Source organism: Ictalurus furcatus, chromosome 8 (genome assembly GCF_023375685.1).
Source record: "Ictalurus furcatus strain D&B chromosome 8, Billie_1.0, whole genome shotgun sequence".
NCBI classification, from domain to species: Eukaryota; Metazoa; Chordata; class Actinopteri; order Siluriformes; family Ictaluridae; genus Ictalurus; species Ictalurus furcatus.
The window spans coordinates 2,060,292-2,077,236 of record NC_071262.1 but is presented as its reverse complement, the minus strand read 5'-3'; the positions used below and the strand labels follow the sequence as shown (position 1 = coordinate 2,077,236).

Here is a 16,945-nt window from a genome sequence, read left to right as displayed (position 1 = left end):
CTCTGCTTGGTTTTGGTTTAGCCCGTGTGGACCCACGTGCTGGAGTTCCTACGCTGTGAAATCGAAGCTAAGCTAACTCGCTGTAGGATGAAGTTCTGTAAAAGTGTTTGACTGTAAATGTACGTTTTTATGTTTAAAAAATGATTTTTTCTAAGGAGACGCCATGGAGACGGTTGGACGGCATGTCATTCAGCATGTACTCCTCTGAGGAGATAAGGTAACGGTAGTCAGTGACTAGCTCTACTAGCTAAACATGCAGTGCGAGCTGTTCAGTGTAGAATGTTATGTATGATGTTGACTGTAATGGAGACTTTCGCATAAAAGTCAGAACCTGACTGTTTATATTCGTAATCTCGTTTATATGGGAAGAAAACACTAGCTGCTGGTTAAGTATCTAGTACTAACATGGAGCAGACTTGAACGCCTGACGATAATCGATTACACGATATATCGCGGTATTTACTGCCTGAGGTATTGTTATCGGTATTGCATTTTGGAATTGTCAATCGTTCCATATTTTTAAATCTTTTCATCGCATTTAGAAGACGGCAGATTAACTCCTGGTTTCTAAAAGTAGTCCTTCTTGTAATGCGATATAGTTTAACTCCGTCCACTTTATTAGGAACCGCAGATACGATCAGTCACAGACGCCACGTGATTGGCTGATTTAGATAACTGCATGAATGTGCAGGTCTACTGGTGTTCCTAATAAAGTGCATGGTGTGTGTATATATATTTTTTAATAAATGTCAAGTTAAGGCACATTGTAAATGAAACCGAATAAAACACCTGATGATGTTGACGGACAAATTTGAAGGCGCACGTCTCGTCATATTTCAAACGAAAGCGGAATAAGACCTGTTGCCGACTAAATGATGATGTTTTAGTAACATATATTTAGAAAAATAAATAAATAAAATGTAACAATACTGCGATTTCATAAATGATGGATAAAATGTTGATTTTTTTTTTTTTCTCCCCATCACCACCACAAAGGAAATTGAGTGTCAAAGGTGTCACTAATCCTCTGCTCCTGGATAATGTCGGTAACCCGGCTCCTAATGGACTCTATGATCTGTCACTGGGTCCAGCTGACCTTAAAGAAATCTGCACGACCTGCATGCAGGACTTCAACAACTGCCCGGGACACTTCGGCCATGTCGACTTGCACCTACCCGTCTACAACCCTTTCTTATTCGATGTAAGAGTTTGACATTTCTGCACTATTTTAACTGGAAAATAAATTACACAAACCTCCTCAGTACATATTATTATTACTATTATTATTATTATTATTTTTAAATTAATATAATCTAACCATTCAAAAATCAGACTCGTTATCTATATAAAGTACCGTGTGGAAATCAGCAATAAACTAAACAAATTCAGTATTTGGTTTGCTTTTTAAAAAACATCAGTAGTCTCACGTCAAATCTTAGAGGCATCTTGGAGAAAAAAAAAAAAAAAATTCAAACTCAAAGCAGTCTTTATGTTGTTTTTTATAAAATTTTTTATTTATTTACATTTTTTTGAAAACAACAGCTCTCCCTGTGGTTCTTTGGAGTCCCGGAGCCTTTGAAATAGCTTTGTAACCCTTCCCAGACTGATGTATTTCAATCACCTTCTTCCTCATCATTTCTGGAAGTTCTTTCAACTTTGGCATAGTGTGTTACCAACTTAAAGATACTTAAAAAAAAAACAACACTTTTTGTAAATTTTAACCTGTTTCTTGCCATTAAAATAGCCCTGGTAGTGTTTAATTCTAAACAAACAAACCCTTCTCCAGTCCTCCTAACAGTCACCAAAGCGATGGATCCTGGGGCGTTAAAACCACAGATACGCACGCCTGTGTTAACGTGACTTTTCAGGCCGGTTCCTCTCGAGCGTTCTCTCTCATGTCGTCGTAGGGAGATTTTTCCACGCCCCCGTTGCTTTCAGCTTGCTCGTTCAGGATTGAAACTCTACATCTGTGTTTCTATAAAGCTGCTTTGTGAGCGCGCTATACGAAAGAAATCCAGTTGAATTGTTTCATGTAATACTCACTTCTTTTTTTTTTTTTTTTTCCTTTCCGTCAGAAATTGTACATGCTCGTACGAGGTTCCTGTCTGTCGTGCCACATGTTGACGTGTACCAGGGCTGTCATTCACCTGCTTCTCAACCAACTCAAATTGTTAGATGTAGGAGTGATGAAGGAAGTCTGCGACGTGGCGATTGTCCTTAATCAGGTGAGCGTGAAAAATCGTATCCGCAGACGGAGCCGAGTGTTGAAATATCGTCAAGCTTTAAGCGTGACGTGCCTCGCCTCGTTGCTTCTCTTGTTTCTTATAGTTTTTAGAAGGTAGTCCACAAGCATCGGGGGCAGAAATCCAAGAAGCTTTGGAGGAATTTAGCGCTCCTATTCTCAAAGCCAACCGAAGCAGCCATGGCTGTGCACCTGTGAGTAACGATGAGTTGTTTAATTGCTAGCGCTCCATACAAGCTCACTTCCGTTTTCAGCAAGACGCTAACCCGTAGCTGGTGTTTCCTTGTTTAAATTTCCTAATTGCTGAGCAGATCAAGCATGTTTGTGAGATGAGGAACAGCCTCGTCACTGAATTTTGGAGATCTCACATGGTGTCTAGAAAATGCCCCAACTGCAAGTAAGTGAACGTTGAGTCTTTCCGCTTCACTTAGTTGTAATGCATCACTTTTTACCATTTTATTCTGCTTACTTGTCAATATTTATTTTGGACAAAGTGCTAGAAAGTCACAGGTACGTCGAGAGCACAACAGCAAACTAATCGTCACTCATCCGAGTGTCAAACTCGACCGTGAAGCGGACGAAGGTTCGTATGCTTTTAACTTGTTTGTCGGATTTACTCACGTACCGTACGTTCAAGCTTTTCTTTCTGTGCCTAAAGCCGAACAAGTGTTTTCTGTCCCATTTTCTGTCTTAGATGACACTCACGTGACTAAACGTGGATACCTGACTCCGAGCTTGGCCCGAGATCACGTCACCAAAGTGTGGGAAAAAGAGGGTAAGTCGTGCTTCCTTTTCCTACGGACCATCGGCAAACACGCAAAGGTGAAACCTTCACTCGCAAGTAACTTAACTTAAAGCACCTTTTCATGTATGTACATATACAGTGCCCTCCGCAAATATTGGCACCCTTGGTTTGGTAAATATGAGCAAAGAAGGCTGTGAAAAATTGTCTGTATTGTTTAACCTTTTGATCTTTTGTTCAAAAAATGGTGAGAAAAGAGAATTTAGCCTATGTGCTACCTCATATTTATACCCCTGTGAAACAGGAAATGGTTGTCAATGTCCTAGTCACCCAGGTGTACTTAAAAATAAATAAATAAATAATCATTTTATTTATTTATTTTTGTGATAAACCTGTTTTGGTTGCAGTTGTTTTGATATCCATGAGAGCAGAGTATTTTTGTGATTTTTTAAAATTTTTTTTATTATTATTCTTTTTTTTTTTTTTTTTTTTCAACAAAAGATCAAAAGTTTAAACAGTAAAGACAATTCAGTCACAGCCTTCTTTGCTCATATTTCCCAAGGGTGCCAATATTAGTGGAGGCCACTATGTATATATATATATATATATATAATATATATGAAAAAGTGCTTTAGATATGTGATTAAGCTTGTGATTAAGAGTAATCCTCAAAAAATGTATATACTCTGATATATTCTCTGATTAGTATCTTACACACATTAAAGCAGCAGACCAGTTAGTGTGTTTATGTGTGTGTGTGTGTGTGTGTGCACTGATGTTAATAATCTGTTACAGGTTTCTTCCTGAAGCACTTGCTCTCAGGCCTGGCGGAGAACAGTCCGAACGGTTTCAGCCCGGATATGTTCTTCTTAGATTTGCTAATGGTTCCTCCATCTAGGTAGCCTTCAAGCTGTAGTTCTAACATCTGTTTCAAGATCTGTGTGCTCGTGCTGCGTATTGGTGTAAATGCTGATTCTTCTGCACGGACCAGGTACCGGCCTATCAGTCGGCTGGGAGATCAGATGTTTACCAACGGTCAGACAGTGAACATACAGGCGGTGATCAAGGACAACATGATCATTCAGAGACTGCTCGCCTTGATCGCAGCTGAGAAAGCCAGGGCGATAGAGGGTACTCAGACCGAACTGGAGGAGGTACGGATGTATTCAATCTGTAGGAATATTAAACGCTCGTGTTTACTATTACAGAGCATGATAAACAAGGGATAAAACATGACAAGAGGTGCTGTTATCGAAAAGTAATCTATGACTGCGTGGTTCTCTTACACTACAGAAATTTGCAGATGATTTTGTGTTTATTAAAGAAGGGCACATACTTTCTATCCATTCGTAGATGGTGTAATCGCTTATTTTCTAGCAGCCGTTTAAGCCGTTTCACGTTTTAACGGAAATCCCACGTTGTTCTGGATCTTTCCAGCCCACTGAGACAGAAGATCCCAGCCAGATGGACCAGGCGTTTTTAGCCGGGCTAACTGGAGTCACCCTTACAGACAAACTCTATAACGCCTGGATACGCCTGCAGAGTCACGTCAACATTGTGTTCGACAGCGAAATGGACAAGCTGATGACCGAGAAGTTCCCTGGAATCCGCCAGGTCTCCTATATTTTTACACTTCTGTTTATTTTGATATTTTTTTGTGTGTGTGAAGTAACTTTTACATTTTATAAGCGTTTCATTTCATTGCTTACTTTCGTTTCATTAGCTAGAACACAGACGATTATAGTTTTAAATAGTGGCTTCGCTTTGCACTCACTGTTTAAGTCAGCCACACTGCCTAGCAACCACCTGGAACACTGTAGGAACCACCCAGCAACCTCCTGAGCTATCATAGCAACCATCTGGAACACCATAACAATGCAGCCTAGCAACACCATAGTCCCCATATTAGTTACCACTGCAACCACCTGGAACACCACTGGAAACACCTAGCAACTGCCTAAGATATCATTGCAACTGCCTAGCAACATCCTAACAACCACCTGGAGCACTATATTGAAACCTCCTAGCAACACCTTAGCAACCACCTTGCATTCAGCTCACCCACACCCAAATAATCATATCAGCTCAACTAGCAATCGTCGGAGAGACCACGTTAACCCTCCGGTGCAACCACCTGGAGCACCATAGCAACCACTTAGCAACAGCGAATACTTGCATAAGCTGGCTTCATATTTTAAATATGTAGTATAACCATTCTCGCGTTTGAATTAAGTTAGAACGTTAATTGATTTCAGGTTTTATTTTGATTAAAAAGTGTAGTTTTTTTTTAAAAACATGTTTGTAGTAAAAAATAAGTAAATAAATAAATAATAATTTTATTTTGTCAGCTCTTGGAGAAGAAGGAGGGTCTGTTCAGGAAGCACATGATGGGAAAGCGAGTGGACTTTGCTGCTCGCTCTGTCATCTGTCCAGACATGTACATCGGAACCAACGAGATCGGAATACCCATGGTAAGAAAAGTATTACAAACGAGACAGTTCATTTGGTCTAATTGTACGGGTTCCTTTTAAAGGAGTGCAGCTGATTTTAGATTAGATAAGGTGTGAGTTAAGAGATCTAACACGATGACTCTCACTGACTGCAGGTGTTTGCCACTAAGCTGACGTACCCACAGCCGGTGACGCCGTGGAACGTGAAGGAGCTGCGTCAGGCCGTGCTTAACGGGCCTGATGTGCACCCAGGAGCCTCTATGGTCATCAACGAGGATGGGACGCGCACCATTCTCAGCCGTACCAACCCCACCCAGAGAGAGGCTATCGCTAAGCAACTGCTTACACCCAGCACAGGCCAGCACCGCATGCCCATGAAGATCGTAAGTGCCCCTGAAGGGAATCTAAAAGGACACGTGAATGCGAAACTTCATTTTAACCCGTGAATCGATTCGACAGGTTTGAGTGTACAATTAACATCACGGGGAATGAATCTGAACGGCCTAGCATGAGAAATTGAGTGTTTAAATTGTGGTATTTTATGATCTCTCTCTCTCTCTCTCTCTCTAGGTTAATCGGCACATCAAAAATGGAGACGTGCTCCTTCTGAATCGTCAGCCGACGCTACACAGACCATCTATCCAGGCTCATCGTACTCGCATCCTGCCTGGAGAGAAGGTGCTACGGCTGCATTACGCCAATTGCAAGGCCTACAACGCTGACTTTGATGGCGACGAGATGAACGCGCACTTCCCGCAGAGTGAGCTGGGTCGGGCTGAGGCCTACACGCTCGTCAGCACAGACCAGCAGTACCTGGTGCCCAAGGTGAGGCGCTGATTATATTTGGTATGCTTATATTTTTTTTAGCGAATCAGATGATTCATGTTTTTATAAACTTCACACATCTGGATTTCCACGTAAACTCCAGGATGGGAAGCCCCTGGCCGGACTAATCCAGGACCACATGGTGTCAGGCACCAGCATGACCATCCGTGACTGCTTCTTCCAGCAAGATCAGTACATGGAGCTGGTCTATAGAGGTCTCACCGATAAAAGAGGCAGAATCAAGCTGCTTCCTCCTGCTCTCATCAAACCTCGAAAACTTTGGACTGGCAAACAGGTACCTTCATCACAGGGCTTTTTAAAGTGCTGAATATTAAACCATGGTTATATGCTTCTCCGTTCTAAATACGGCTTAAATACTCCACGACCTAGTCCGCAGCCCGCTACCCGGATGACGCGTAGAAATCCCCTGAGCTGAGTAGAAGACGCGGAAGCACACAGTTAGGTTTCTTTCATAATTTGAGCTTCGCCGTTCTTTCGTCATCAATACGTTTCATATGAAAACGTATTAGTTCGATTTAAGAACACTTTAGATCTACGTTTTGTAATAACACAACGTCTCCTAAATAAATACTTTTATAGTATATAATAAGTATATTCCATGTAAATCGAGTTTTTTATCTAAAGGCACTGCTTCGCGAGTCACGTTTTTGGATGATTTTATTCCCGACAGGTCGTGTCAACCCTCTTGTTGAACGTCATTCCCGAGAACCACATCCCTCTGAACCTGAAAGGAAAGGCCAAGATTCCCAGTAAGGCCTGGGTGAAGGAGTCTCCTCGATCCTGGCCAGGTTACCATCCAGACTCCATGTGTGACTCTCAGGTGACCGACATAGCCGTAGTGTATATCGGCAGTAATACGTCTCCGAATGAGCTTGCAATAAAAGTTTATTATTTTAGAATGAATCATTTCTTTCTGGTGAAATGCTGAGTTCAGGTGGTGATTCGTAATGGCGAGCTGCTAGTCGGTGTGCTGGATAAAGCACACTACGGGAGCTCTGCGTACGGCCTGGTGCACTGCTGCTATGAGCTGTACGGAGGAGAGACCAGTGGCAAGCTTCTAAGCTGCCTGGCCCGGCTTTTTACCGCCTACCTGCAGCTCTATCGTGGCTTTACCATGGGTAAGACCTACGGCCTGTGTCTTCTATCGTGCTTCCATGAATGTGAATATCGTGGGTCTTTCTTTTAAACTGTCAGTCAGACAAATCTCTTTTCCTTTCCAATAATAATTACAGAATCGAAAGAGCTGAGAAATGTCCAGGTCTAGTGCAAAATCTGAATCCTTGAGCTTTCCACTGCTTCACTCCTTGTCTCTCGTTTTCTTAACAGGTGTGGAAGACATTTTGGTAAAACCAGGAGCCAACAAGCAGAGAAAGAAGATCATCAAAGAATCGGTTAATTGTGGCATCAAGGTCAGTGAATATAATAATAATAATAAGAAGAAGAAGAAGAATATGATCCACTGATCCCAAAGACCAAGATGTTGGGTCTGATACGTGGCCGGCTTGGATGAAAAGTTAGTCCAGATGTTTCATGGGGTTTATCTGTGTTTACACAGGCACTCAGGGCAGCCTTTAACCTGCCTGCTGCTGCTGCAGAAAACGAAGGCCGAGACCTGTGGCAAAACGCCCATCTGAACATAGACCAGCGAGACTTCAACATGGTGGACCTCAAATTCAAAGAAGAGGTCAATCAAGTCAACAACAACATCAACAAGGTATTGGTCAAGGACGGACGTGTTCAAAATGATAACTCTTATAATATAAAAAAAAAAGATAAATATTTTTTAAATTTTGCTTAATGCCTGGTGTTTTTGTGTTCATTCTTGAGGATTCTGTGGTTTATAATGTTTACCTGGGTTCTTTGTTCATTAAGGTGTGCATGCCATTGGGTCTGCACCGTTCATTTCCTGAGAACAACCTTCAGCTCATGGTGCAGTCTGGAGCCAAAGGATCCACCGTCAATACAATGCAGGTGAGCCACCTTAAAGAATTTTGAGAATTATAATAATTGTTTGTTTTTGTTTTTTTTAGAGGGGGGGGGGGTCATAATAATGCTGACTTCACCCTCTATGCGTGTGTTTAGATCTCGTGTCTGCTGGGCCAGATCGAGCTCGAGGGCCGTCGTCCTGCACTGATGCCTTCTGGGAAATCCCTGCCTTGTTTCCAGCCTTATGAGCCGCAACCTCATTCTGGTGGCTTTGTAACCGGGAGGTTCCTGACTGGGATAAAACCTCCAGTGAGTTCAGTTTAAATTGACGTTTCACATTGACGTAGATGTCGATATGTACATTGTTAGGGTGTACTCTATGGAATTAAATTTGTGGCAAGAGTATCGAACGTAATTTTTCTGGAAACGAACAGAAATATAAAGAAAATGAAAACTCCGTGGCAAAGAATCGAACAGTTTTCTAGGTTTCCTTTTTGCTCATCGTGGTTCATGTATTCACTGCCAGAGTTTTTAGTTTACGCTCTGTGAGTTTACCTTCACCGTTCTGGCACAAACCTCTCGTGTGGGCGGGGCTTAACAGCGGTTTACGCTCATTGGCTAGTGAGATTTGAATCGACAGGAGGAGGACGACGACGATGACACTCCGTGCCGCTCATCTCGAAAAAAATAGTCGTACGAGACTACCCAAACCTCAAATTTTAATTATGTACTAATATACTGACTAAATAAACAAGTAATTTCCACTACAGAGTACTACAAAATTCATGCCACTGAAGTCTTTGCTTCCAGGTCCAGTAAATCGCTATTAAGCCCCGCCCACGTGAGAGGTTTGTGCCAAAATGGCGAACGGAAACTCGGGCAGCGCGTTCGTAAACCGTGATTAGTGAAAAGGAAGTTGTTAAAGTTGTGTTCAATACTTTTGGTACAGATTTAATTCCGTAGTAGTCTAGTGTGAGCCTGAGAGCCTGGGAAAGTAATTAACTAGAGAAGATGCTTTCACTAGTTCTGTGAATCATCTGATATGCTGTGGTTGATTGTTCTTACTGCTGTTGATTTTCCAGGAGTTTTTTTTCCACTGTATGGCTGGTCGTGAAGGCCTGGTGGACACAGCGGTTAAAACGAGTCGTTCCGGCTATCTTCAAAGGTAAGACGGTCTCGGGTCTTTCAGGTTAGGATAACTTTTACGTTGTTTGCAGATTCAAGTAGGAGGGAGTGAGTCTGGTCTTATTGCGTTAACACACCTGACTCAGTTATACAGTAATTACACTGCAAAGTAGTGATCGACAGGGGAACTAACTTCTATCCCCTTCCTTAATCCCCGTCCTCAGCATCCTTAACCCCTAACACCATACCCACCCCAGCCTCGTTTTGTTCCGTGTGTCATATAAATTTTCGACTTAAATACCTTTTAATAATTATACATTTAAAACATTTTGTTTACAAGCGGTAGTTGTTTTACAGTGTGTTGAAAAGTCTCACAAGAGGGTACGAAATCCATCACCTTTTTTTTTTCTATTTCGAAATAAAACCAGCATTTAGGAAATAAAAAGCATTTAGGTTGCACTTGCACCTACATTTTGTACGTAAGAAGCAAAGTTTTCTTACAGAACGTGGCCTGGTTACTAGAGATCAACCGATTAACCGGTTTTACCGATTATTTTTTCCTGATACGTAAGCATTTTTTCCATAAGCAGTTATCGGTTTTGTAATATCGGCTCCACCGATAAATGGCTCCATCTTGTGGGTGTTTTGAGAATTACATGTAGGACCGAATATGAACGAAAACGAGCCAACAACACTGTGCAAGTATACTCGTTTTGCATGAATTGATTAATGGTTGTTATGTTAAATAAAGTTAATGTACAAATTAGATGTGTTACATAAACGCTTGATATGTGGTTTAAGCAAAAAAAAAAAAAAGACACTTTAGTAATGGTGCACTTTATTTTTTAAAATTTTTTCTGTACTCCTTCACACCCCTCTATTTATTGGTGTATAAATAAGAGTTGTTTTGTATGCAAGGAGGAAGTGAAATCGACAAAACTGTTATAAATAAAACGGATTGTTCAGGTCATTGTGTCAAAAACAGAAGCAAAACAATAAATAAATATCGGTTGTCGTGCACATGAACATGCAAATAATCGGGATCGGTATCTGTTATAAAAAAAAAAATCAATATTGGTCGATCTCTACTAATTAAATCAGCCGAGAATACGTTGATTCGCTTTTTCGCATCATCTTTAAGGAATACTGATGAAACCTCCATTCAATTTGTTACAACAGGAACCATTTTTATTATACCATTCTATCCTGATATCCACAGAACACTGTTACTGCTGTTTCCTTTCCTATACAGCTCTGTAATGTCCAGTTCTGAACAGACAGGGCTAATAAGAGACTCTAGTACTGACCACTTAGCTTTCTTTTCCACGGAGATTTTGTCATTATCTATATTATCTGTTTCAGCTATCTTTGTTAACCCTCTGTTCATTAGTGCTGGGTTTTTTTTCCCCCCCCACATGTTCTAGGTGTGTGATAAAGCACCTCGAGGGTCTGGTGGTCCAGTACGACCTGACGGTGAGGGACAGCGACGGCAGCGTGGTGCAGTTCCTCTACGGAGAGGACGGCCTGGACGTTCCCAAAACTCAATTCCTGCAGCCTCGTCAGTTCCCTTTCATCAAAGACAACTTCGAGGTAGGACACGCCGCTTAACTGGCGTTTGCACGTCTAATGGAAGGCGTTTCCCGTGCCGTTTGAGAGCGTACTTTTTGACGGTCGCTTCTTAGTCGACGCACATTTCATTAGGCTCTCATAGCCGCCTTGTCTACAAACCAATAATGAAGGTATGAAATTGAAGAGGTGTTTTTTTGTTTTGTTTTTGAAGGTAATCAGGAAAGCACAGTGCTTGGATGAAGTGCTGGCAAAACTGGACCCACAGGCGGCTCATAGTCACTCAAAGGCCGTTAAGAAGTGGAAGGCTAAGCACGAGCTTTCGTCTCCCAGAAACGGCGCCTTCCTGCTCTTCTCTCAGAAGAAACTGGGCAAGATTAAGGCTCAGGCTGAAGGCCAGCTGGGAGAGTTAATCAACGGGAGAGACAATGCTTCTCTGCAAGTAAGGAGTCATCTTAACGCATCTTACCCTAATTTAAATAACGAGATTTATTTATTTATTTGTTTTGTTTTGGTTTGTCACAGGTGATGGAGAGTTGGAAAACTATGGAGGAATCCAGACGTGTCAAGTATCTGAAGAAGACCGCCCACTGCCCAGATCCATGCCTAGCTATGTACCGGCCTGACATCTGTTTCGGTTCCGTCTCCGAGACGTTCGAATCCATCATCGAGTCCTACCTCAGTCAGTTCAACATCCGGCAGGAATTTCACCCTTCGTCTGAATACGTTGACAGTGAGAGGTGGGGTGTTCTTTGCAAATTTCGAATAACTGTCCGTCTGAGAAATTAGCAAAAACATTTGAAAATAAAGCGTAGCTATTGATTCCCACATCGTTTTGTGCGTGTGTCTGTGTGCATTCAAGATTAAGGCACCTGTTGCATCTGAAGTGGCAGAGAGCGTTGTGTGAGCCGGGAGAGGCTGTAGGACTGCTGGCTGCTCAGAGTATCGGTGAACCCTCGACTCAGATGACCCTCAACACCTTTCACTTTGCGGGCAGAGGAGAGATGAACGTCACTCTGGGTATTCCCAGGTCCGTGGATATCGGATATAAAACTGCACAAACGGTTATAATGTCTAAATGACTACGCAAAATCAGGGCAACAAAAATGTCTAAAATGTAAAAGTTTTGCCAGGTATTCACCTAGCGCTGCCGATATCAGAAGTCCTAATGTTAAGGCAGCATATGTTAAGCATGGGTTATACATTTTTAAGGGGGCGCCAATAATTCCGGAGTAAAAATATGTATGTATTTATTCTAGGTTGCGTGAAATTCTGATGATTGCTAGTTCCAACATCAAGACCCCCATGATGAGCATTCCTGTTCGAAGCGGCAAGAAAGCTTTAAAACGAGTGAAGATCCTGCAGAAGAAGCTCACACGTGTGTGTCTGGCAGAGGTACATAGGATTGATTTAACGACTATACTTTTAAATGTCCCTGGCCGTCAGAACAAATTTAGTAGAACTCTTCCCTGACATTTCAGAAGCTTCGGTACAATATGTGCTCGGGGCCAAACGCTAGGTGTTTATGCATGTTTAGAGAGAGGGTGTGGCTTAAGACTGGAACCGTATTTGTTTGAATGTATTTTTCCCCATTTAAAAGAATGGATGAAAGTCAGTGCGGACCTGTTACGATCGTATCCCAAGTAGATATCGTTCATTAATATATATCTGTACGGGGGAAAAAATTACAGTGGAGGTAATATCAATCCCCCCCCCCCTCTTTTTTCCCCTCCAGGTGTTGCACAAGGTGGACGTGGTGGAGACGCTTCGGATAGAGGGTAAAAGAGGCCAGAAAAAACGAATCTTCACGGTCATGTTCCACTTCCTTCCTCCGGAGCTTTACCAGCAGGATAAGTTGCTGCAGCCCCAGCAGATCCTCCGCTTCATGGAAGACAGGTGAGGTTCGGCTTTCCGTCGACTCGTTTCGGATGTACCGCCGCGTCTACGTCGGGTCTTCTTACTTTTATTTCGACTGCACTTTCACACACACGGTAGCGTTGTGTCTTAAATCGAAGGATCATACTTCTATAGGATCGAGATATCCACATACAAGCGCAGGTCTAAATACACCAGGACGCGTCAAGGCATTTAAATCCGAAACCGTTATGTGTAAATGTGTTCAGGACTATATATATATATATATATATATATATATATATATAAAGTAGAAAATGTATATTTTTCTTTTTGAGGTACCTTTGAGAATCAAGACTCCTTCCATCTTAGTTTACGAAAATTCCATGTATAAGTGTGATTTATTTATTTATTTATTTATTTATTTTGGATGCAGAATACATCTTCAGCAAATAAAAACTGAAATTTGCATATTAATAAACACAATGTAATAGTTTTTTTTTTTTTTTTTTAATTATGGAATACAACAAGGTGCATGTGTGGACTAGAAGTATAAATGTGTGTAGTTAAAATCTTACCAAGATACAATTCATACCAGGAAAAAGAAAACCCGGTGTTATGTTTCTGTGAGAGATATATAATATAATGTTTTCCCCCCTCCAGATTCTTCTTATTACTTCTTGACGCCATCAAGAAACTGAGTGCCAAGCTGGCCTCTATAAATTCAGTGGACACACGCAAGGCCACAGGAAAGGACACCGATCGAGATGCGGAGGGCTCCACTAATCGAGCAGTACGTTTCCCAGCATCTGAAATCTTTCTTTAATCGGTATTAAAAGTAGAAATGCTAAATAAGACCGTGGCGCTCACGTGCTGGGCGTTCAACAGGATGACGAAGCCGAGGGAGCAGAGGACGGCAGAGTGGTGGACGACGAGGCGGACGAAGGGGACGCGGACGCCGCTGACGCCAAGAGGAAGGAGAAGCAAGAGGAGGAGGTAAAGAACAGGAAACGGACACCTTCGTGATTACGTCACAGTTGTATCAGGAAAAAAATAAACGGTGGTCATGTTCCAAAACGGGTATTATAAATATTAAGATGAACGGAAGCTAGGAGCGAATGATCGTACAAATCACCGGATGTCCTCTGAGATGTTCTCAGCGGAGAAAAAGGTTTATAAGCTTTAAAAACTACCGCTTTGTCTTGCAGGTAGACTACGAGAGTGAGGAGGGGGAGAACAGCGGGGAGGAAGACCAAGAAGAGGTGACCGGGCAGCCAGAGGAGGACGTGGGATCAGAAGAACTAGCTGAGGCGAGGAATGACAACAGTCAACCCTCCGTCCAAGAGAATGCGGACGGAGACACCCAGGACTCGATGAGAGTCAGTAAAGTTCTGCAGTTCAGCCCCATGATTGAGGCCTACAGATATGACCAGCAAAAAGACCTGTGGTGTGAGGTACGGTCACGAAGTGCGCCGTGTAGTATCATAAACTTCGATGTTCGACGTGAAGATTCATTGACGCTCTTGACCTGTATCCGCGTGATTTTATGCATCGTGCGGTTGCTGCTGCTGATCGGCTGATTTAGATAACCGCGTGAATATGCAGGTGTACCGGCGTTCCTAATAAAGTGTCGGAGGAAACATCCGCACGAGATGTTTAGAAATGAATGCTGCGATAAAAAGGCGTTCCCACTTCAGACGTTCACTTTGCACAGTACGCTACACTGAAGTCTTTCCCCATGTCCAAAAACTTACTGACCGTTATAATCCGCTGGCACTGGAGACTCCTGCCATAGATGTTCAAGGAAAAGTCTTACAGAAAGCTTCATAGATTCGACAGTTATACGACTATCAGAACTTTTGTTATTAGCCTTAAATCATGTCGCGTATCCAAAGTACAAGTCCGACTTGCATTGCGGTTGCCATAGAGAACTGTATTTCATCCTGGTGACTTTTTTGTCGTCTTCTTCCCCCCTCCACTCCAGATCACCCTGGTGCTCCCAGTTAGCAAAGTGCACTTTGACCTGACCTCTCTGGTGGTAGCACAAGCTCAGAACGCTGTAGTCATGGAAACGAAAGGTATCACACGTTGTTTACTTAACGAGGTGACCACCAAGCAGGGTGCCAAGGAGCAGGTCCTGATCACCGAGGGCATCAACATGCAGGAGATGTTCAAGCACGGAGATGTGAGTTCGCTCTAAACTCTAAAGTCCTGTAGCACTTTTAGGATCTGTAAATCCTAATGTAGGTAGTGCCTTCTCGTTTTGCTGGAAAGGGGAACCTTTTTAATATTTTCAAATAATATCGCTCATTGATTCCCTCGTGAAAATGTCAGTATTTGCAGAATCTAGTAGTACTAATCAGTATTCGGTAGACCCGAACGAACTTATCCTTTTTACCGGTCTCTGTTTTAAGGTTCTCGACCTGAATCGTTTGTATTCCAATGAGATCCATGCCATGGCCAACACGTACGGTATTGAAGTGGCTCTGAGGGTCATCGAGAAGGAGATTAAAGACGTGTTTGCTGTTTACGGTAAGTCTGCGTTCACAAACCGCGGCTGTTCTGTACGACCTGCAGTTCACTGTCGCTCCTTCCCGTCTGCGCAGGTATCGAAGTGGACCCGCGGCATCTCTCTCTAGTGGCTGATTACATGTGCTTTGAAGGCGTGTACAAACCACTCAACCGCTTCGGCATTCAGTCCAACAGCTCCCCGCTGCAACAGATGACCTTTGAGACCAGCTATAAGTTTTTGAAACAAGCCGCTATTTTAGGTATGGGTGATTTTTTTTTTTTTTTTTTTTTTTTTTTTTTTTCTTTTTCTTTCTTTCAGTAGTAGTTTGAATAACAGTGTTCATTCAGAAACAGTCAGTTCAGTACAAATAAGCAGGCCGTCGCCGGACGTTTGAACATGTACGATATTATTGTCTTCTTTTTCTTTTTCTTTATAGGCTTGCATGATAAGTTGAATTCACCCTCAGCTTGCATGGTTGTGGGAAAAGTTGTGAAAGGAGGAACTGGACTCTTTGACCTGAAGCAGCCCTTACAGTGACCCTGAATGGTGACTTGAGCTATAGACTGTTCACTCTTCAGCTTTAGCGAGGAGAAGAAATGGCAGCGTTTAACTGTGACCTGTATTGTTCAGTATATAAATAAAAGTTTTTGTTTAAAAAAAATATATATGTATATATATTTTGTCTTTGTGTCTTCATATGTAGTTCATTTTCTATATCTATTTAAGTCTAAAAAACAACAAAAAAAAATACTTGTTTGTGTTTGTTCTGATGGTGAACATATTATGGTTGATTTATAGTTATCAAGAACAGTTCAAGTGATTGTATTATTTAGTGCTGTCCATCACTTTGATGCTTTTGTTTTTTGTATAACGTTAAGATCATTCCATTCTACCATATACAATTCCATGCAAATCCCTTGCATACCCATTAGACAAAATAAGGGCTATTCATTTTATGTAACCGACTAGTTTATTTATGTTTGTATTTCCCTTTCAATACTAATACCTGCCCTAATAAATGTCTAATAACTTGCCTTTCTACCTGCTGCAAAAAGTCAGACTTTTCCACCCAACTGTAGATAGACGACTTATAAGACAAATAAGGCCGAAGGTTTGCGGATACCTGAACGTCACACACATATGTGGGCCTTCCCCACACTGTAGCCACAAAATTTGATGCACACAACTAATTTGGATGTCCTTGTAACATTAATAGCATTAAGACACCAGTATTAAGTCCACAATTTTTTTTTTATTGAGAGCATGTAGAAGGATAAAAACCCTTCTGGTGTTCGACAACTAATATAAACTTTCCCGTGAGCCCTGCTGAAAAAAAAACAACAGTAGAAACCCCTCACAGAATCTGTAATTGTTATAATGGGAATTGTATTGGTTTTAATGGAAACTCCAGTGGTCTCTGTGGGTCTCTACTGGTAATTCCTTGCCTTCTCTTAGTGGCGTATTATGTCAAGTGGATACCGGTAATGGTAATAGTTTTGATTGTTTGTAATGGTATTTGTAGTGGAAACCATTACCATTTCTGTGAGTATTATTTTTTTTATTTTGAACAGAGTATCAGAATGGAAAAATGATGACTTGTGAAAAGTCCTCGAATTAATACGTTGTATTCATGTTTCCATGAGACATAAACACTCGTATCTAATCATTTTAGTTAAATTAAT

General features: G+C 41.8%; 1 protein-coding gene across 1 annotated transcript; it reads left to right on the top strand.

Annotated features, from left to right (window-relative positions):
- The first annotated feature begins 29 nt into the window (after positions 1–29).
- Positions 30–15,926, top strand: polr1a (RNA polymerase I subunit A). Its single transcript, XM_053630270.1, has 34 exons — positions 30–217; positions 997–1,201; positions 2,076–2,225; positions 2,329–2,436; positions 2,554–2,639; positions 2,737–2,825; positions 2,937–3,017; positions 3,780–3,882; positions 3,976–4,138; positions 4,422–4,598; positions 5,333–5,455; positions 5,590–5,817; positions 6,005–6,259; positions 6,363–6,554; positions 6,951–7,100; positions 7,215–7,398; positions 7,607–7,689; positions 7,836–7,994; positions 8,153–8,251; positions 8,363–8,515; positions 9,289–9,371; positions 10,756–10,921; positions 11,112–11,339; positions 11,423–11,637; positions 11,760–11,927; positions 12,157–12,292; positions 12,633–12,793; positions 13,415–13,544; positions 13,640–13,747; positions 13,960–14,205; positions 14,736–14,936; positions 15,166–15,283; positions 15,358–15,522; positions 15,700–15,926. The coding sequence occupies exons 1-34, from the start codon at positions 141–143 to the stop codon at positions 15,798–15,800; spliced, it is 5,091 nt and encodes a 1,696-aa protein (XP_053486245.1). The 5' UTR covers positions 30–140; the 3' UTR covers positions 15,801–15,926.
- The last annotated feature ends 1,019 nt before the right edge of the window (positions 15,927–16,945 follow it).

What these genes read in the sequence shown, in the direction of transcription:
- polr1a (XM_053630270.1), top strand. Translation starts at nt 141, where the DNA reads ATGATTTTTTCTAAGGAGACGCCATGGAGACGGTTGGACGGCATGTCA. An exon ending in CAAAGTGTGGGAAAAAGAGG is followed by an intron (nt 3,018 to 3,779) that starts GTAAGTCGTGCT and finishes AATCTGTTACAG; the next exon opens with GTTTCTTCCTGAAGCACTTG. An exon ending in CTCCGCTTCATGGAAGACAG is followed by an intron (nt 12,794 to 13,414) that starts GTGAGGTTCGGC and finishes TCCCCCCTCCAG; the next exon opens with ATTCTTCTTATTACTTCTTG.